The 22,021-nt window shown below is 47.3% G+C and overlaps 1 protein-coding gene across 2 annotated transcripts in view; it reads left to right on the top strand.

The window, feature by feature from the left end:
* The window catches only part of LOC106590859 (uncharacterized), a 36,270-nt gene extending 31,509 nt beyond the window's left edge, over nt 1-4,761 (top strand). For both annotated transcript variants that reach the window (XM_082970593.1, XM_045710286.2), the window contains exons 19-20: nt 1,572-1,794; nt 3,283-4,761. In XM_082970593.1, coding sequence (XP_082826719.1) covers nt 1,572-1,794; nt 3,283-3,422 — 363 coding nt within the window. In that variant the 3' untranslated portion in view covers nt 3,423-4,761. The remainder of the gene's footprint in view (nt 1-1,571; nt 1,795-3,282) is intronic.
* The last annotated feature ends 17,260 nt before the right edge of the window (nt 4,762-22,021 follow it).

Here is a 22,021-nt window from a genome sequence, read left to right on the forward strand (position 1 = left end):
TGGAGTGTTCTTCCTGTTATTGTTGGCTCCATCCAATGACTGGTCAGTCTGGAGTGTTCTTCCTGTTATTGTTGGCTCCATCCAATGACTGGTCAGTCTGGAGTGTTCTTCCTGTTATTGTTGGCTCCATCCAATGACTGGTCAGTCTGGAGTGTTCTTCCTGTTATTGTTGGCTCCATCCAATGACTGGTCAGTCTGGAGTGTTCTTCCTGTTATTGTTGGCTCCATCCAATGACTGGTCAGTCTGGAGTGTTCTTCCTGTTATTGTTGGCTCCATCCAATGACTGGTCAGTCTGGAGTGTTCTTCCTGTTATTGTTGGCTCCATCCAATGACTGGTCAGTCTGGAGTGTTCTTCCTGTTATTGTTGGCTCCATCCAATGACTGGTCAGTCTGGAGTGTTCTTCCTGTTATTGTTGGCTCCATCCAATGACTGGTCAGTCTGGAGTGTTCTTCCTGTTATTGTTGGCTCCATCCAATGACTGGTCAGTCTGGAGTGTTCTTCCTGTTATTGTTGGCTCCATCCAATGACTGGTCAGTCTGGAGTGTTCTTCCTGTTATTGTTGGCTCCATCCAATGACTGGTCAGTCTGGAGTGTTCTTCCTGTTATTGTTGGCTCCATCCAATGACTGGTCAGTCTGGAGTGCTCTTCCTGTTATTGTTGGCTCCATCCAATGACTGGTCAGTCTGGAGTGTTCTTCCTGTTATTGTTGGCTCCATCCAATGACTGGTCAGTCTGGAGTGTTCTTCCTGTTATTGTTGGCTCCATCCAATGACTGGTCAGTCTGGAGTGTTCTTCCTGTTATTGTTGGCTCCATCCAATGACTGGTCAGTCTGGAGTGTTCTTCCTGTTATTGTTGGCTCCATCCAATGACTGGTCAGTCTGGAGTGTTCTTCCTGTTATTGTTGGCTCCATCCAATGACTGGTCAGTCTGGAGTGTTCTTCCTGTTATTGTTGGCTCCATCCAATGACTGGTCAGTCTGGAGTGTTCTTCCTGTTATTGTTGGCTCCATCCAATGACTGGTCAGTCTGGAGTGTTCTTCCTGTTATTGTTGGCTCCATCCAATGACTGGTCAGTCTGGAGTGTTCTTCCTGTGCTCTCCAACTGTTGCACTCCCAAGCTGTGTTTAGCTAAGTCCAGGTTGTGTCTAGATTATGTTTAGTTAAGTCCAGGTTGTATCTAGATTATGTTTAGTTAAGTCCAGGTTGTATCTAGATTATGTTTAGTTAAGTCCAGGTTGTATCTAGATTATGTTTAGTTAAGTCCAGGTTGTGTCTAGAATATGTTTAGTTAAGTCCAGGTTGTATCTAGAATATGTTTAGTTAAGTCCAGGTTTTGTCTAGAATATGTTTAGTTAAGTCCAGGTTGTATCTAGAATATGTTTAGTTAAGTCCAGGTTGTATCTAGAATATGTTTAGTTAAGTCCAGGTTTTGTCTAGAATATTGGTAAACACCTTTGAAATACAATGTGATTGATTTTCATTGGTAGATTGATGAATGACTTGGTGGACTGTGATTGATTTTCATTGGTAGATTGATGAATGACTTGGTGGACTGTGATTGATTAACAGGTCCACGATGCGTACATTGAGCTAGCAGAGATGCTGGGGCAGTCAGACCCCCTGGCTGCTGTAGAGGTGTACTGTCGGTTCCCCCTGAAGCCCGTCTCAGAGCAGAACTTTGACGACGCCTTCATCACTGGAGAGATCGTACGCATCCTGATGAAACAAGGCCTCTACGAGCACCCAGAGCTGGGACACAACCTCATCGCCTACGGGAAAGTCATGGGCCTGGGTGAGTTATGTCTTGGAACCGTCTTGCATCAGATGGTTTTTAGATCATACAATGGTTCTTTAAACTTTTTTAGCTCAAGACGCAAATCAGAAATGTACTCAAAATATTCCTCCTGTAGCTCAGTTGGTAGAGCATGGTGTTTGCAACGCCAGGGTTGTGGGTTCGATTCCCACGGGGGGCCCAGTACGGGGAAGAACATTTTTTTTAAAGAAAAAATAAATATATGAAATTAAATTAAATGTATGCATTCACTACTGTAAGTCGCTCTGGATAAGAGCGTCTGCTAAATGACTCAAATGTAAATGTAAGAAGACAGTGTGTGATTTATAGATGTATTCTCATAATTCGTGACCCATATTCTCACATGCCCAGGATCCACTTTTCTGTCCCAATCCATAGAGCAGGATTAAATCCGTATTGCTGCAGTATCGCAGAAGATTTGCGTTGAAATTAAGGTAATTTCAGGATGAGCCATCATTTTTGTCGGTGTTTAACGTGAATGCAGGAACATTGCCTTTAAAATTTTAAACGAGCTATAACACGGATCTTCTGCTATACGGATTGAACTGAGCCCTCCTTCCTGTATGCAAATACAGAAATAGAACATTTGGAAGAGAAATTAAATACAGATGTACGATCTTAATTTGACCAGTTTCTCACAGCAGGAAAATAATCCTGCAGCAACAGGAAATGTGAATTATTGTGAGGATTATAGTTAATTAACATTTTTGTAGGGGTTCATACTGTCACGTCCTGACCAGTAAAAGGGTCATTTTGCCTTAGTAGAATGGTCAGGGCGTGGCAGGGGGGGGTTGTTTTGTGTGTTTTGGGGTTGGTTTGTTTCTAGGGGAATTTGTTCTAGTTTTCTATTTCTAGGTTTCGTTTTCCATGTTTGGCCGAGTATGGTTTCCAATCAGAGGCAGGTGTCTTTCGTTGTCTCTGATTGGAAGCCATACTTAGGCAGCCTGTTTTTCCTTTGGGGTTTGTGGGTGGTTGTTTTCTGTTTAGTGTCTTAGGATACCTGACAGAACTGTTTGGCTGTCATTTGTTTTTTCTTTGTGAAGTGCTTTTTTTTCATTCAAAAATAAAAGGTGAGCACTCAACACGCTGCGCCTTGGTCTGTTCACTACGACGCCTGTGACACACACATTTTTTTGTTTGGCCAAATCAAGGCTGAAATTTTAAAGTGGAAGTTTAATACAGTATCTCTAAAAGCCTTTTTAAACCTAGAATACACTACAAGTTAGCATTTCCTGCGGTGCAGCAAATTTCCTGCAACAGGGTGATCAAATTAAGATCCTACATCTGTATAGCAGGCAGACGCTAAAGGGAAGGATGTCTTTTTTAAATACAATCTCTTACTGTATTCTCTTCGAAAAGTCTTACTACTTAAAATTGTATAAATAATATTAGTGAATGTTAAGGGTAATGCTTCAGCCTCATCAGATTGTGTTGTTTGTTTGTTTGTTTGTTTGTTTGTATGTGAAGGTTGCCTTGAGAAATACATCGACATCCTTGAAGGGAAGTTCATGAGCAGCCTTCTAAAGAGAGTGTATGCTGGGATACATGATAAATCAGTAGAAGACAAGGATCTGCAGGACTTCTTCAAGTTCAAGTGCTGGATATGAACTTTCCTTTCATAAAGAGACGGGCTGTTTATTCCTTGATCAAAGTATGAATGTATCTTTTTAGACCAATAGACTAGTCACATCATCTTTAGACCAATAGGCTAGTCACATCATCTTTAGACCAATAGACTAGTCACATCATCTTTAGACCAATAGACTAGTCACATCATCTTTAGACCAATAGACTAGTCACATCATCTTTAGACCAATAGACTAGTCACATCATCTTTAGACCAATAGGCTAGTCACATCATCTTTAGACCAATAGGCTAGTCACATCATCTTTAGACCAATAGGCTAGTCACATCATCTTTAGACCAATAGACTAGTCACATCATCTTTAGACCAATAGGCTAGTCACATCATCTTTAGACCAATAGGCTAGTCACATCATCTTTAGACCAATAGACTAGTCACATCATCTTTAGACCAATAGACTAGTCACATCATCTTTAGACCAATAGGCTAGTCACATCATCTTTAGACCAATAGGCTAGTCACATCATCTTTAGACCAATAGGCTAGTCACATCATCTTTAGACCAATAGGCTAGTCACATCATCTTTAGACCAATAGACTAGTCACATCATCTTTAGACCAATAGGCTAGTCACATCATCTTTAGACCAATAGACTAGTCACATCATCTTTAGACCAATAGGCTAGTCACATCATCTTTAGACCAATAGACTAGTCACATCATCTTTAGACCAATAGGCTAGTCACATCATCTTTAGACCAATAGGCTAGTCACATCATCTTTAGACCAATAGGCTAGTCACATCATCTTTAGACCAATAGGCTAGTCACATCATCTTTAGACCAATAGGCTAGTCACATCATCTTTAGACCAATAGGCTAGTCACATCATCTTTATAGGCTAGTCACATCATCTTTATAGGCTAGTCACATCATCTTTAGACCAATAGACTAGTCACATCATCTTTAGACCAATAGACTAGTCACATCATCTTTAGACCAATAGACTAGTCACATCATCTTTAGACCAATAGACTAGTCACATCATCTTTAGACCAATAGACTAGTCACATCATCTTTAGACCAATAGGCTAGTCGACAGAGTGAAACAGCTGTCGTTGTTAAACCCCCCCCCCCCCAACAACAACAGCTTCCCTGGCGCCCAATCTGGCAGTCCCCCGCACCTCTCCGATTCAGAGGGGTTGGGTTAAAAGCAGAAGGGAGGGGTTGGACCTTGTGCAATTAAAGGTAAAAAAAAATGTATGTAATCCTTTAAAGAATATTAACTGTTACTATTCCTTGGGTTATGCCTACACCAGGAAAAATGAGGTCGCCGACGAGTTAAAATAAAAGAAAGCAAATAACACAATACTTTGATGGTTTTCTCAAAAAGGCCATTTCAATCTGGATCACTTCATCCCCTGTAGGCTGTTTTATAACAGTGTCACAGTAAGAACATCAGTAGGTAAAACTGGAGGCATGTGTCAATGAAACATCCTGTCTAGCAGAAGAATATCTTAACTTTAGTTAGCAAAGCAGTTTGTTCAGAGTACAACATTCTGCCATGGGAATGAACAGGAGAAAGGATGAGGAGACAGGATGACAGGGAGAAAAAGGATATTGAGTCCCACACAATCCTTACTACTACTACGTTACTCTCTCCTAACAACTTAATAGAAGCTGTTTAAAACCTGTTAGGGCTAGGGGGCAGCATTGACACGGCTGGATAAAAAACATACCCGATTTAATCTGGTTACCACTCCTACTCAGTAACTAGAATATGCATATACTTATTACATATGGATAGAAAACACCCTAAATTTTCTAAAACTGTTTGAATGGTGTCTGTGAGTATAACAGAACTCAAATGGCAGGTCAAAACCTGAGAGATTCCTTTACAGGAAGTGGCCTGTCTGACCATTTCTGGAACTTCTTTGCCATCTCTATCATTTACTAAGGATCTCTGCTCTAACGTGACACTTCCCACGTCGTCCATAGGCTCTCATAGCCCGGGAAAAAAGAGAATGTCGTCATTCCAGCCCCAGGCTGAAACACATTATCGCCTTTCTCAAGTGGCCCATCAAGAGACACTAGCTTATGCGCGTGACCCCGACCGCCCCCGCCTTTGGGATTTTTTCCTCTGTTTGCCGAAAAGGAGATTCCCTGTCGGAATTTTACCGCTTTTCTACGAGAAAAATGACGTAAAAATTGATTTTAAACAGCGGTTGACATGCTTCGACGTACGGCAATTGAATACTTTGAATTTTATTGTCAGGAATTGCGCCAAGCGCGCGACACTTCTTTACTATTTCGGATAGTGTCTGGAACGCACGAACAAAACGCCGCTATTCGGATATAACGATGGATTATTTTGGACCAAACCAACATTTGTTATTGAAGTAGACGTCCTGGGTGTGCATTCTGACGAAGACAACAAAAGGTAATGACATTTTTATAATAGTAAATATGATTATGGTGAGTGCTAAACTTGCCGGATGTCTAAATAGCGAGCCCGTGATGCCTGGGCTATATACTTAGAATATTGCAAAATGTGCTTTCACCAAAAAGCTATTTTAAAATCGGACATATCGAGTGCATAGAGGAGGTCTGTATCTATAATTCTTAAAATAATTGTTATGCTTTTTGTGAACGTTTATCGTGAGTAATTTAGTAAAATGTTAGCGAATTCCCCGTAAGTTTGCGGGGGGTATGCTAGTTCTGAACGTCACATGCTAATGTAAAAAGCTGGTTTTTGATATAAATATGAACTTGATTGAACAAAACATGCATGTATTGTATAACATAATGTCCTAGGGTTGTCATCTGATGAAGATCATCAAAGGTGAGTGCTGCATTTAGCTGTCTTCTGGGTTTTGGTGACATTATATGCTGGCTTGAAAAATGGGTGTCTGATTATTTCTGGCTTGGTACTCTGCTGACATAATCTAATGTTTTGCTTTCGTTGTAAAGCCTTTTTGAAATCGGACAGTGTGGTTAGATTAACGAGAGTCTTATCTTTAAATGGCTGTAAAATAGTCATATGTTTGAGAAATTGAAGTAATAGGATTTTGAAGATTTTGAAAATCGCGCCACAGGCTGGCAGTGGATGTTACGTAGGTGGGACGAATTCGTCCCGCCGGTCCCATAGAGGTTAATAAGAGAGCGAGGTTAGAGAGAGACTGGAGAGAGAGAGTGAGGCTAGAGAGAGAGACTGGGGAGAGAGAGAGACTGGAGAGAGAGAGAGAGAGAGAGAGACTGGGGAGAGAGAGAGACTGGAGAGAGAGAGAGGCTAGAGAGAGAAGCTAGAGAGAGAGACTGGGGAGAGAGAGAGAGAGAGAGAGACTGGAGAGAGAGAGCCCCTGGAGAGAGAGAGACTGGAGAGAGAGCCCCTGGAGAGAGAGAGACTGGAGAGAGAGAGAGACTGGAGAGAGAGACACTGGAGGGGGAGAGAGACGGGAGAGGGACTGGAGAGGGAGAGCGAGAGACTGGATAGAGAGCGACTGGAGAGACTGGAGAGAGAGGTAGAGACTGGAGCGAGGGAGAGAGAGAAAGAGAGACTGGAGAGAGAGGGAGAGAGATTGAGAGGGAGAGAGAGACACTGGAGAGAGAGAGGGAGGGAGAGAGACTGGAGAGGGACTGGAGACGGAGAGAGAGAGACTGGAGAGAGAGAGACTGGAGAGAGAGAGCCCCTGGAGAGAGAGAGAGAGAGAGAGAGAGATTGGAGAGAGATTGGAGAGAGAGAGACTGGAGAGAGCCCCTGGAAAGAGAGAGGGAGAGAGAGAGAGAGAGAGTCTCTAAAGGATGTGGCACTTGGTAGACAAACACCCCATGCCGCACTGGACAGAGGACCACCCAGAGAACCCTACCAGACCACTGCACCACCAAGGTGCCCCAGGCCCCTTCAACGCCACACCAGACCCAGCGCACCCCACAGGCCCCACCCACCACCAGAGCATCACCACTTATCCAGACTGGACCGGGCCCAGCTTACTACCCCGCACCAGACCACCACCTCTACCAGACCAGAGAGGAAGCCCCACGGCCCAGACCTGGCCCCCCTCCACTCCACAGAGCCCAGCCTACTACCAGACCACCACCTCTACCAGACCAGAGAGGAATCCCCACGGCCCAGACCTGGCCCCCCTCCACTCCACAGAGCCCAGCCTACTACCAGACCACCACCTCTACCAGACCAGAGAGGAATCCCCACGGCCCAGACCTGGCCCCCCTCCACTCCACAGAGCCCAGCCTACTACCAGACCACCACCTCTACCAGACCAGAGAGGAAGCCCCACGGCCCAGACCTGGTCCCCCCTCCACTCCACAGGGCCCAGCCTACTACCAGACCACCACCTCTACCAGACCAGAGAGGAAGCCCCCACGGCCCAGACCTGGCCCCCCTCCACTCCACAGGGCCCAGCAGCAGGACCAGCGCAGCTACGCAGAGGTCGTCAGAGGACAGGAGAACCCTGTAGGATTAAGTGAGATTAAACAGCTCCTCCAATACATCTGCACTAAACTGCACTAAACACACACACACACACACACACACACACACACACACACACACACACACACACACACACACACACACCTATTGTACTAGAATTTACTTGATCAATGAATAGGAATATTTATATAATATATATAACAGAAAGATGGTTAGCTGTTATCCTGTTTTATCTATTAACAACTTATTAGTTAGTAGTTACTGTATTTCTGACTGCTATTCTTTCTTTTTGCAACATGAAATCCCTATCAGTTAGCATGTGGAACATTCAGGGTCTAAACTCATCAACCTATCAGTTAGCATGTGGAACATTCAGGGTCTAAACTCATCAACCTATCAGTTAGCATGTGGAATATTCAGGGTCTAAACTCATCAACCTATCAGTTAGCATGTGGAACATTCAGGGTCTAAACTCATCAACCTATCAGTTAGCATGTGGAACATTCAGGGTCTAAACTCATCAACCTATCAGTTAGCATGTGGAACATTCAGGGTCTAAACTCATCAACCTATCAGTTAGCATGTGGAACATTCAGGGTCTAAACTCATCAACCTATCAGTTAGCATGTGGAACATTCAGGGTCTAAACTCATCAACCTATCAGTTAGCATGTGGAACATTCAGGGTCTAAACTCATCAACCTATCAGTTAGCATGTGGAACATTGAGGGCCTAAACTCATCAACCTATCAGTTAGCATGTGGAACATTCAGGGTCTAAACTCATCAACCTATCAGTTAGCATGTGGAACATTCAGGGTCTAAACTCATCAACCTATCAGTTAGCATGTGGAACATTCAGGGCCTAAACTCATCAACCTATCAGTTAGCATGTTGAACATTCAGGGTCTAAACTCATCAACCTATCAGTTAGCATGTGGAACATTCAGGGTCTAAACTCATCAACCTTCAGACTGAAGAGTTTAACACTGGAGCTCAACAAAAATCTTAAAGATGTTGATGTCATTTTTCTGCAGGAGACATGGCGTAAGGCTGACATTGTCACTCACTGTCCCACAGGCTACAGAGAGGTCATTGTGCCGTCACAGAAACACAGCTCTGTCAATAGAGGCAGAGACTCTGGAGGACTGATCATTTGGTACAAATCCGAACTACAAAATCGAATTAATCCCCTCAAAATTGGTAAATATCACATTTGGTTAAAACTAAAAAAAGAACTTGTACTGACAGGAAAAAATGTGTGCCTTTGCACAATATATACTGCTCAAAAAAATAAAGGGAACACTTAATCAACACATCCTAGATCTGAATGAAAGAAATAATCTTATTAAATACTTTTTTCTTTACATAGTTGAATGTGCTGACAACAAAATCACACAAAAATAATCAATGGAAATCCAATTTATCAACCCATGGAGGTCTGGATTTGGAGTCACACTCAAAATTAAAGTGGAAAACCACACTACAGGCTGATCCAACTTAATGTAATGTCCTTAAAACAAGTCAAAATGAGGCTCAGTAGTGTGTGTGGCCTCCACGTGCCTGTATGACCTCCGTACAACGCCTGGGCATGCTCTTGATGAGGTGGCGGATGGTCTCCAGAGGGATCTCCTCCCAGATCTGGACTAAAGCATCCGCCAACTCCTGGACAGTCTGTGGTGCAACGTGGCATTGGTGGATGGAACGAGACATGATGTCCCAGATGTGCTCAATTGAATTCAGGTCTGGGGAACGGGCGGGCCAGTCCATAGCATCAATGCCTTCCTCTTGCAGGAACTGCTGACACACTCCAGCCACATAAGGTCTAGCATTGTCTTGCATTAGGAGGAACCCAGGGCCAACCGCACCAGCATATGGTCTCACAAGGGGTCTGAGGATCTCATCTCGGTACCTAATGGCACTCAGGCTACCACTGGCGAGCACATGGAGGGCGGTGCAGCCCCCCAAAGAAATGCCACCCCACACCATGACTGACCCACCGCCAAACCGGTCATGCTGGAGGATGTTGCAGGCAGCAGAACGTTCTCCACGGTGTCTCCAGACTCTGTCACGTCTGTCACGTGCTCAGTGTGAACCTGCTTTCATCTGTGAAGAGCACAGGGCGCCTGTGGCGAATTTGCCAATCTTGGTGTTCTCTGGCAAATGCCAAACGTCCTGCACGGTGTTGGGCTGTAAGCACAACCCCCACCTGTGGACGTCGGGCCCTCATACCACCCTCATGGAGTCTGTTTCTGACCGTTTGAGCAGACACATGCATATTTGTGGCCTGCTGGAGGTCATTTTGCAGGGCTCTGGCAGTGCTTCTCCTGCTCCTCCTTGCACAAAGGCGGAGGTAGCGGTCCTGCTGCTGGGTTGTTGCCCTCCTACGGCCTCCTCCACGTCTCCTGATGTACTGGCCTGTCTCCTGGTAGCGCCTCCATGCTCTGGACACTACGCTGACAGACACAGCAAACCTTCTTGCCACAGCTCGCATTGATGTGCCATCCTGGATGAGCTGCACTACCTGAGCCACTTGTGTGGGTTGTAGACTCCGTCTCATGCTACCACTAGAGTGAAAGCACCGCCAGCATTCAAAAGTGACCAAAACATCAGCCAGGAAGCATAGGAACTGAGAAGTGGTCTGTGGTCCCCACCTGCAGAACCACTCCTTTATTGGGGGTGTCTTGCTAATTGCCTATAATTTCCACCTGTTGTCTATTCCATTTGCACAACAGCATGTGAAATGTATTGTCAATCAGTGTTGCTTCCTAAGTGGACAGTTTGATTTCACAGAAGTGTGATTGACTTGGAGTTACATTGTGTTGTTTAAGTGTTCCCTTTATTTTGTTGAGCAGTGTATATCCCCCCCTCAGAATCCCCATATTACTCAGAGGAGATCTTCCCCAGCCTTGAGGAAGAGACGGTTCATTTCCAGGACCAGGGAAATGTGCTCGTCTGTGGAGATACAAATGCGCGCACAGGAACACTACCTGATCTAACGAGCACACGAGGGGACAGCTTTATTACAGGCCATACTGTTTCTAACTGTCTTCATCTCCCCCATAGAAACAACAGTGACAGCACCGTCAACAACAACGGAAGGGATCTGTTGCAGCTCTGTAGAAGACTGGGTCTGTATTTTGTCAATGGTAGGTTATGGAGGGACTCTTTGGGGAGATTCACCTACTGCTCACCTCTTGGCCACAGCACAGTAGACTATATGATTACAGACATTGACCCTTTCTCTCTCAGCTCATTCACTGTCAAGTCACTAACACCTCTGTCTGATCACAGCCAAATTACGTTGTTCCTCAAAATAACAGACATGGAAACAACCACACATTCACAGCCCAGTAAGCTGTACGACATCAGAAATTCATACAGATGGGCCCAAAACAGCACAGAAGAATACCAAAAAGCAACCAGTAACCAAAATATCCAAACACTCTTAGATAACTTTCTGGATACCACATTCACTCACAGTAAAGAAGGCATCAATCTAGCAGTAAAAAAAACATAAACTACATATTCAGGCAAACGGAAAAAGAAGCACAATTGAAAGTGATAAAAAACAAAACAAAAAAGACCACAGATGACAACTGGTTTCATGCCGATTGTAAAATTATAAGGAAAAAACTTAGAACACTATCCAACCAAAAGCACAGAGACCCAAATAATGTTGAATTACGCCTTCATTACTGTGAGACTTTAAAACTCTATAAATGTACACTCAGAACCAAAAAAGCACAGTACAACAGCAAGCAGCTGACACTAATTGAGGAGTCCATAAACACAAACAACTTCTGGCAAAATTGGAAAAAACTAAAAAAAAATCTAAACAAGAGGAATTAGCGATACAAAATGGTGACATATGGACGACCCATTTTAAAACACTCTACAACACCGTTCAAATTGACACAAACGCAGAACAACGCCAAATTCATGAGAAGTTGAATGGATTAGAAAAAGCTATAAAGGACAATCAAAATCCATTGGACTCCAAGAAAATAACAGAATTCTTTAACCAGGGGTGGGGCCTTCGTCAGGGTTGTAATCTGAGCCCTGCACTCTTCAATATTTACATTAACGAATTGGCCACTATTCTAGAAAAATCCTCAGCCCCTGGTGTTAGTCTCCACAATTCAGAGGTTAAATGCCTACTCTTCGCAGATGACCTATGCCTGCTGTCACCCACAGCACCTGGCATACACAGCAGAGCCTGGACCTGCTAGAGCAGTACTGCCAGACCTGGGCCCTGGCAGTAAACCCCCACAGCACCTGGCCTACAGCCTGGACCTGCTAGAGCAGTACTGCCAGACCTGGGCCCTGGCAGTAAACCCCAAAAAGACTAAAATAATGATTTTCCAGAGAAGATCCAGATCTCAGGGAATTAGACCAAAGTTCTCAATTGGTACAAAATATATAAAGTACAGCACACACTACAATTACTTAGGTTTAAAAATAAGCTCAACTGGACACCTTAATGATGCAGTGAATGAACTGAGAGAGAAAGCACGCAGGGCATTCTACGCCATTAAAAAGCAAATACAAATTGAAATACCTATTAAAATTTGGATAAAACTAATTGAATATGTCATTGAACCAATTACACTTTATGGCAGTGAGGTGTGGGGTCCACTTGCAAAACAAGATTTCATCAAATGAGACAAACACCCCATTGAAACCATGCTTTCAGAGTTCTGTAAGATTCTCCTACATGTCCAGAGGAAAACTACAAACAATGCATGCAGGGCAGAATTAGGCCAATATCCACTAATAATAAAAACTCAAAAAATAGCAATTAAGTTTTGGAAACATCTAAAATACAGTGACCCCCTCTCATATCATTACCAAGCCCTGCAATGCCAAGAGCTGAGCAAAGAAAAGAGTCCCCTCATCCAGCTGGTCCTGGGGCTGAGTTCACAAACCTGTTCTACAAACACACTGAAGCCTCAGGACCAGAACATCCAATCAATCAGAATAAACCAAATTACAACACAGTCAAAACAAAACTACATTGCTTATTGGGAAACACAAGCACAAACACAAAGCAAAATGCAGTGCTATCTGGCCCTAAATCGACAGTACACCGTGGCTAAATATTTGACCATGGTTACTGATCAAAACCTTGACAAAGTACAGGCTCAGTGAGCACAGCCTTGCCATTGAGAAGGGTAGACACAGGAAAACCTGGCTCCCTGTAGAGGAAAGGCTGTGCAACCACTGCACCACAGCAGAACCTGAGACAGAGCTGCATTTCCTGACAAAATGTCAAAAATATAAAACAATTAGAGAGTGTCATTTCCCCAAATTTGAAACCCTTATTCAAGGTTTCAAAGACCTCTCTGATGAGGATAGGCTACCCGTCCTGTTGGGGGAGGACGCAGAGAGCTGTGGGTTGGCAGCGCACTACATTGCTGCCTGCCATAAGTTGAGGGACAGTGTCTGACAGACCAATAAACCTGTACATGTCCTCTACTGTATGCTTATTGTTGAATGTATGGTTATTTTGACCCTTGGTTATTGTTGTTACTGTTGTCCTGTTGACAATTTTGATTCTCATTACTTTTCATATTGTAAATATCCAAAGTAAGCTTTGGCAAAATGTACATTGTTACGTCATGCCAATAAAGCAAATTGAATTGAGAGACTGGAGAGGGACTGGAGAGAGAGAGAGAGAGACTGGAGAGAGAGAAAGACTGGAGAGAGAGAGAGACAGAGAGAGAGACAGAGAGAGACTGGAGAGAGAGAGAGAGAGAGAGACTGGAGACAGAGAGCGAGAGAGACAGAGAGCGAGAGAGACAGAGAGCGAGAGAGACAGAGAGCGAGAGACAGAGAGAGAGAGAGAGAGAGAGAGAGAGGTGGGGGGGAAATGCAGAACTGAACCCAGATCACCGTCTATGTGCAACTTCCCCCTACACCTCACACACGGTTGAGCTTGGTCACGATGAGGATGTGGACAGACAAGTCAAAGGCAGAGCAGACAGAGACAAAAAAGAGACAATTATTTTTTCATGCCAGGAGAGGTACCGGATTCTGGTAAATGGGTTCCGGAACAAAACAGTCCAAAACTGAGAAGTGCCAGATTCTGTTCCGGAAGGATCTGGCTCAAATTAAGCACTGCGCATAACTCAGACTTTCACATACAGTGAGTGCATCATGCACTGATACCAATTATTGTCACGTGTGCTTCCTCTCTGGCCTCTAGGTCACCAGGCTGCTCGTTATGGCGCACCTGTGTGTCCTCAGACTCACCTGGACTCCATCACTTCCTTGATTACCTGCCCTATATGTCACTCCCTTTGGTTCCTTCCCTATATATGTCACTCCCTTTGGTTCCTTCCCTATATATGTCACTCCCTTTGGTTCCTTCCCTATATATGTCACTCCCTTTGGTTCCTTCCCTATATATGTCACTCCCTTTGGTTCCTTCCCTATATATGTCACTCCCTTTGGTTCCTTTCCTATATATGTCACTCCCTTTGGTTCCTTCCCTATATATGTCACTCCCTTTGGTTCCTTCCCTATATATGTCACTCCCTTTGGTTCCTTCCCTATATATGTCACTCCCTTTGGTTCCTTCCCTATATATGTCACTCCCTTTGGTTCCTTCCCTATATATGTCACTCCCTTTGGTTCCTTCCCTATATATGTCCCTCCCTTTGGTTCCTTCCCTATATATGTCACTCCCTTTGGTTCCTTCCCTATACATGTCACTCCCTTTGGTTCCTTCCCTATATATGTCACTCCCTTTGGTTCCTTCCCTATATATGTCACTCCCTTTGGTTCCTTCCCTATATATGTCACTCCCTTTGGTTCCTTCCCTATATATGTCACTCCCTTTGGTTCCTTTCCTATATATGTCACTCCCTTTGGTTCCTTCCCTATATATGTCACTCCCTTTGGTTCCTTCCCTATATATGTCTCTCCCTTTGGTTCCTTCCCTATATATGTCACTCCCTTTGGTTCCTTCCCTATATATGTCACTCCCTTTGGTTCCTTCCCTATATATGTCACTCCCTTTGGTTCCTTTCCTATATATGTCACTCCCTTTGGTTCCTTCCCCAGACGTCGTTGTTTGAGGTTCTTGTTTTGTATTATGTTCCATTTATTTGATTAAAAACACTCCCTGAACTCGCTTCCCGACTCTCAGCGCACATCGTTACAATTATGCACATTTATCTCAAGTTATGATTCAGATCATATACTGTACCAGCAGTGTCCCTCCAGAACCACTCATTTAACTCTTAACTAATCATGTTGGATGTTCCTGTAACATTATAGAAACATGTTTCTGAGGTTATGGATTTAAATCCATTTGACTGTTAGTAGAGAATAGATAAAGTTACTTACTATTTCCATAAATGAAGGTTTCCAGCTCCTCCTGCTGTCAGAAAGATGTCTCTGTCCTGGGGGAAGATGTCTCTGTCCTGGGGGCAGATGTCTCTGTCCTGGGGGCAGATGTCTCTGTCCTGGGGGCAGATGTCTCTGTCCTGGGGGCAGATGTCTCTGTCCTGGGGGCAGATGTCTCTGTCCTGGGGGCAGATGTCTCTGTCCTGGGGGCAGATGTCTCTGTCCTGGGGGAAGATGTCTCTGTCCTGGGGGCAGATGTCTCTGTCCTGCGGGAAGATGTCTCTGTCCTGGGGGAAGATGTCTCTGTCCTGGGGGAAGATGTCTCTGTCCTGGGGGAAGATGTCTCTGTCCTGGGGCAGATGTCTCACTTGCCAGATATGCCTGGAATGAAATGGAAAGAATCCATAAGATACAAAACTATGTACTTCAACATGTTTAAATGATATTTATTATCTATGCAAGCATTGAAATACAATTCATAAAAAAAGGGGATCCTCATTGAAGTTAATGGGTGGTGATTCTCTATCTATGAATGCAAGTTCACAGGGGTATCGCACAATGATTAGCTGACCGACTGGACAGCATGCTCCTTACTCCCTAGAAATCACACAAACCAAAAGTCTAGTTGCATATTCAGTCAACGGTTCGTAATGTTGGAATGACTGTGGTAGATGTACAACCCTACAACCTTGATCAGAGGAAAGGGGGGGATGAAACTAGAAATAATTCAGGCTTTTTAAAAGAAACACAAAAAAATCTAAGTGGATTGAAAAACGCTTCCAACTTCCAACCTTTTAAAATGCCATCCGAAATGAGGTTAGACATATTATGTGACGACTGTTGATCGCTCAATGAATTACACAAACATTTGATGAGCAATGCCCCAGACCACAAAACGGGGACGAACGAGGCCAGGGTTGCGTGCTAAATGTCACACTATTCCCTATAAAGTGTACAAATTTTGATCAGGGCCCATAAGGCTCCAAAGTAATGTACTAATGTAGGGAATAAAGTGTGTTTTTTATTTCACGGGGGCATGATTGGAAAAAGCCACACTCTTCCTCTCCACCGGCTCGGCGTGATCTTTGGCAGGCAGCTTCACGGCCACGAGCGTGTTAAACAAACATGGCCGCCAAACTAATCCAGCTGCGAAAACACCCAACTGACCTTCTCTCTCCCCCGTCTCCACAACGGACTCACCACCACTGGAGGATGAAAAATAACTTTTTGACACGTTTTCCGTCGACAGGAGCCAAGTTCCATCTACCCTTTCAATTCGGCTAATTACCTTTTTCGTGAAACGGAGTCGAAGCCCTTGGTAGGGTGCTGGGTCCTCATGTCAATGACGTGGAATTTCCCCTCCAACGAAGTGGCCACTAGCTTGTTCATATTGATATACTTCCTGTCCAACTTCACGTGGCACACCTGCCAGACAGGTACAGGATGGAGTGGACAGCCGAGCCATCACCTCCGTAGAACTACCTTCAGCTCCTAGCGCTGCGTTACTGTTAGCGTCAGAGTTTGTTGAAGTGTAATTACAGTGAACATATAGTAATAATTAAAATACTGAAGAAAAAACACTCATTTAAAGTACACTTCATAAGTGTATTGAGGTGAAATGATAGTATAGTATACTTAAAGATGTACTTTTCTAGTATATCTCATATTTGAAGTATATTCTATTAATTTGTAGTATATTTAAGTATACATGTAATATTTTAAAATATTGGGTCTCAGTGAGTACGGTTACATACACACAATGCGATTATTGTGGATAGTCAGATGAATATAATAGTTTGATTAAAACGTTTACATGCTTTGCAAGAAGGACGATTTCGCCAATAATCCTGTTTACGTGGACATATCTGAAATCAGGCTCCCTGATGGCACTCTGATAAATCGGCAATCAAAACAACCATTCTTGTCACGTCCTGACCATAGTAAGATGTTATTTTCTATGGTAGAGTAGGTCAGGGCGTGACGGGGTGTGTTTCTATGTTTTCTATATCTATGTGTAGTTCTAGTTTTCTATTTCTATGTTTTTTTGGGGGGGATGATCTCCAATTAGAGGCAGCTGGTCCTCATTGTCTCTAATTGGAGATCATACTTAAGTAGGGGTTTTTTCCACCTGTGTTTGTGGGTAGTTATTTTCTGTTTAGTTATCTGTTACCTGACAGAACTGTTGGCTGTCTCGTTATTTTGTCTTTAGTGTTTTTGAGTTAAAATAAATGTTCATCATGAGCACTCAACACGCTGCGCTTTTGTCCCCTCTCTACGACAGTCGTTACAATTCTACCACAGCGACCATGTTATTTTTGGGAAGCACATTTGATTCTGAGTTCGAACATATGAAAGCTTTTAGGCGCACGCACAAATCAAATACACCGCTGGAATGCCGATAAAGGTGTTTACATGTCCTAATAATTAGAACGATTGCTCAGAAAACCAGGTGTTTTTAAATCGTCGCATGCCTACTCCGATTATGACCTCACGCCGATTAAGATACGCACAGTAAGGTGTTTACACGAATATTGCATAATCTGTCATAATGCCTACTGTCATAATCAGTTTGATATCAAAGTATTACTGTGCTCACCAGGGAAACAGATCCCCCCCCACTACTCACCAGGGAAACAGAACCCCCCCCACTACTCACCAGGGAGACAGAACCCCCCCACTACTCACCAGGGAAACAGAACCCCCCCCCACTACTCACCAGGGAAACAGAACCCCCCCCCCTACTCACCAGGGAAACAGAACCCCCCCACTACTCACCAGGGAAACAGAACCCCCCCCCCCACTACTCACCAGGGAAACAGAACCCCCCCCACTACTCACCAGGGAAACAGAACCCCCCCCCCCACTACTCACCAGGGAAACAGAACCCCCCCCACTACTCACCAGGGAAACAGAACCCCCCCACTACTCACCAGGGAAACAGAACCCCCCCCCTACTACTCACCAGGGAAACAGAACCCCCCCCCCCCACTACTCACCAGGGAAACAGAACCCCCCCCACTACTCACCAGGGAAACAGAACCCCCCCACTACTCACCAGGGAAACAGAACCCCCCCCACTACTCACCAGGGAAACAGAACCCCCCCCCCCACTACTCACCAGGGAAACAGAACCCCCCCCACTACTCACCAGGGAAACAGAACCCCCCCACTACTCACCAGGGAAACAGAACCCCCCCCCCCCACTACTCACCAGGGAAACGGATCCCCCCCCCCCTACTCACCAGGGAAACAGAACCCCCCCCCACTACTCACCAGGGAAACAGATCCCCACCCCCACTACTCACCAGGGAAACAGAACCCCCCCCCCCACTACTCACCAGGGAAACAGAACCCCCCCACTACTCACCAGGGAAACAGAACCCCCCCCCCCACTACTCACCAGGGAAACGGATCCCCCCCCCCACTACTCACCAGGGAAACAGAACCCCCCCCCCCACTACTCACCAGGGAAACAGACCCCCCCCCCCCCCACTACTCACCAGGGAAACAGAACCCCCCCCCCCACTACTCACCAGGGAAACAGAACCCCCCCCCCCCCCCCACTACTCACCAGGGAAACAGATCACCCCCCACTACTCACCAGGGAAACAGAACCCCCCCCTACTACTCACCAGGGAAACAGAACCCCCCCCCCCACTACTCACCAGGGAAACAGAACCCCCCCCACTACTCACCAGGGAAACAGACCCCCCCCACTACTCACCAGGGAAACAGAACCCCCCCCACTACTCACCAGGGAAACAGAACCCCCCCCCACTACTCACCAGGGAAACAGAACCCCCCCCCACTACTCACCAGGGAAACAGAACCCCCCCCACTACTCACCAGGGAAACAGAACCCCCCCCCCCCCACTACTCACCAGGGAAACAGATCACCCCCCACTACTCACCAGGGAAACAGAACCCCCCCCCCCCCACTACTCACCAGGGAAACAGATCACCCCCCACTACTCACCAGGGAAACAGAACCCCCCCCTACTACTCACCAGGGAAACAGAACCCCCCCCCCCACTACTCACCAGGGAAACAGAACCCCCCCCACTACTCACCAGGGAAACAGAACCCCCCCCTACTACTCACCAGGGAGACAGACCCCCCCCCCACTACTCACCAGGGAAACAGAACCCCCCCCACTACTCACCAGGGAGACAGAACCCCCCCACTACTCACCAGGGAGACAGAACCCCCCCACTACTCACCAGGGAAACAGAACCCCCCCACTACTCACCAGGGAAACAGAACCCCCCCCACTACTCACCAGGGAGACAGAACCCCCCCACTACTCACCAGGGAAACAGAACCCCCCTCACTACTCACCAGGGAGACAGAACCCCCCCACTACTCACCAGGGAAACAGAACCCCCCCCCCCCACTACTCACCAGGGAAACAGAACCCCCCCCACTACTCACCAGGGAAACAGAACCCCCCCCCACTACTCACCAGGGAGACAGAACCCCCCCCCCCCCACTACTCACCAGGGAAACAGACCCCCCCCCCCACTACTCACCAGGGAAACAGACCCCCCCCCCCCACTACTCACCAGGGAAACAGAACCCCCCCCACTACTCACCAGGGAAACAGAACCCCCCCCACTACTCACCAGGGAAACAGAACCCCCCCCCTACTACTCACCAGGGAGACAGACCCCCCCCCCACTACTCACCAGGGAAACAGAACCCCCCCCACTACTCACCAGGGAGACAGAACCCCCCCCACTACTCACCAGGGAGACAGAACCCCCCCCACTACTCACCAGGGAAACAGACCCCCCCACTACTCACCAGGGAAACAGACCCCCCCCCCCCCCCACTACTCACCAGGGAAACAGAACTCCCCCCACTACTCACCAGGGAAACAGAACCCCCCCCACTACTCACCAGGGAAACAGACCCCCCCCCCCCACTACTCACCAGGGAAACAGAACCCCCCCCCACACTACTCACCAGGGAAACAGAACCCCCCCCCCCACTACTCACCAGGGAAACAGAACCCCCCCCACACTACTCACCAGGGAAACAGAACCCCCCCACTACTCACCAGGGAAACAGAACCCCCCCACTACTCACCAGGGAAACAGAACCCCCCCACTACTCACCAGGGAAACAGAACCCCCCCACTACTCACCAGGGAAACAGAACCCCCCCCACTACTCACCAGGGAAACAGAACCCCCCCCCCCCACTACTCACCAGGGAAACAGAACCCCCCCACTACTCACCAGGGAAACAGAACCCCCCCCCACTACTCACCAGGGAAACAGAACCCCCCCCCACTACTCACCAGGGAAACAGACCCCCCCCCCCCACTACTCACCAGGGAAACAGAACCCCCCCACTACTCACCAGGGAAACAGAACCCCCCCCCCCCCCCCCCACTACTCACCAGGGAAACAGACCCCCCCCACTACTCACCAGGGAAACAGACCCCCCCCCCACTACTCACCAGGGAAACAGAACCCCCCCCCCCCCCCCCCCCCACTACTCACCAGGGAAACAGACCCCCCCCACTACTCACCAGGGAAACAGACCCCCCCCCCCCACTACTCACCAGGGAAACAGAACCCCCCCCCACTACTCACCAGGGAAACAGACCCCCCCCCCACTACTCACCAGGGAAACAGAACCCCCCCCCCACTACTCACCAGGGAAACAGAACCCCCCCCACTACTCACCAGGGAAACAGACCCCCCCCACTACTCACCAGGGAAACAGAACCCCCCCCCACTACTCACCAGGGAAACAGAACCCCCCCACTACTCACCAGGGAAACAGACCCCCCCCACTACTCACCAGGGAAACAGAACCCCCCCCACTACTCACCAGGGAACAGACCCCCCCCCACTACTCACCAGGGAAACAGAACCCCCCCCCACTACTCACCAGGGAAACAGAACCCCCCCCACTACTCACCAGGGAAACAGACCCCCCCCACTACTCACCAGGGAAACAGAACCCCCCCCCTACTACTCACCAGGGAGACAGACCCCCCCCCCCCCCCACTACTCACCAGGGAAACAGAACCCCCCCCCACTACTCACCAGGGAGACAGAACCCCCCCCACTACTCACCAGGGAGACAGAACCCCCCCCCCCCCCCCCCACTACTCACCAGGGAAACAGAACCCCCCCACTACTCACCAGGGAAACAGACCCCCCCCCACTACTCACCAGGGAAACAGAACCCCCCCCCCCCCCCCCACTACTCACCAGGGAAACAGACCCCCCCCACTACTCACCAGGGAAACAGAACCCCCCCCCCACTACTCACCAGGGAAACAGAACCCCCCCCCACTACTCACCAGGGAAACAGACCCCCCCCCCCACTACTCACCAGGGAAACAGAACCCCCCCCACTACTCACCAGGGAAACAGACCCCCCCCCACTACTCACCAGGGAAACAGAACCCCCCCCCCCACTACTCACCAGGGAAACAGAACCCCCCCCACTACTCACCAGGGAAACAGACCCCCCCCACTACTCACCAGGGAAACAGAACCCCCCCCCCACTACTCACCAGGGAAACAGAACCCCCCCCACTACTCACCAGGGAAACAGACCCCCCCCCCCCACTACTCACCAGGGAAACAGAACCCCCCCCCACTACTCACCAGGGAAACAGACCCCCCCCCACTACTCACCAGGGAAACAGAACCCCCCCCACTACTCACCAGGGAAACAGACCCCCCCCCACTACTCACCAGGGAAACAGAACCCCCCCCCACTACTCACCAGGGAGACAGAACCCCCCCCCCCCCACTACTCACCAGGGAAACAGAACCCCCCCCACTACTCACCAGGGA

This window comes from Salmo salar, chromosome 28 (genome assembly GCF_965601325.2).
Source record: "Salmo salar chromosome 28, fSalSal1, whole genome shotgun sequence".
NCBI classification, from domain to species: domain Eukaryota; kingdom Metazoa; phylum Chordata; class Actinopteri; order Salmoniformes; family Salmonidae; genus Salmo; species Salmo salar.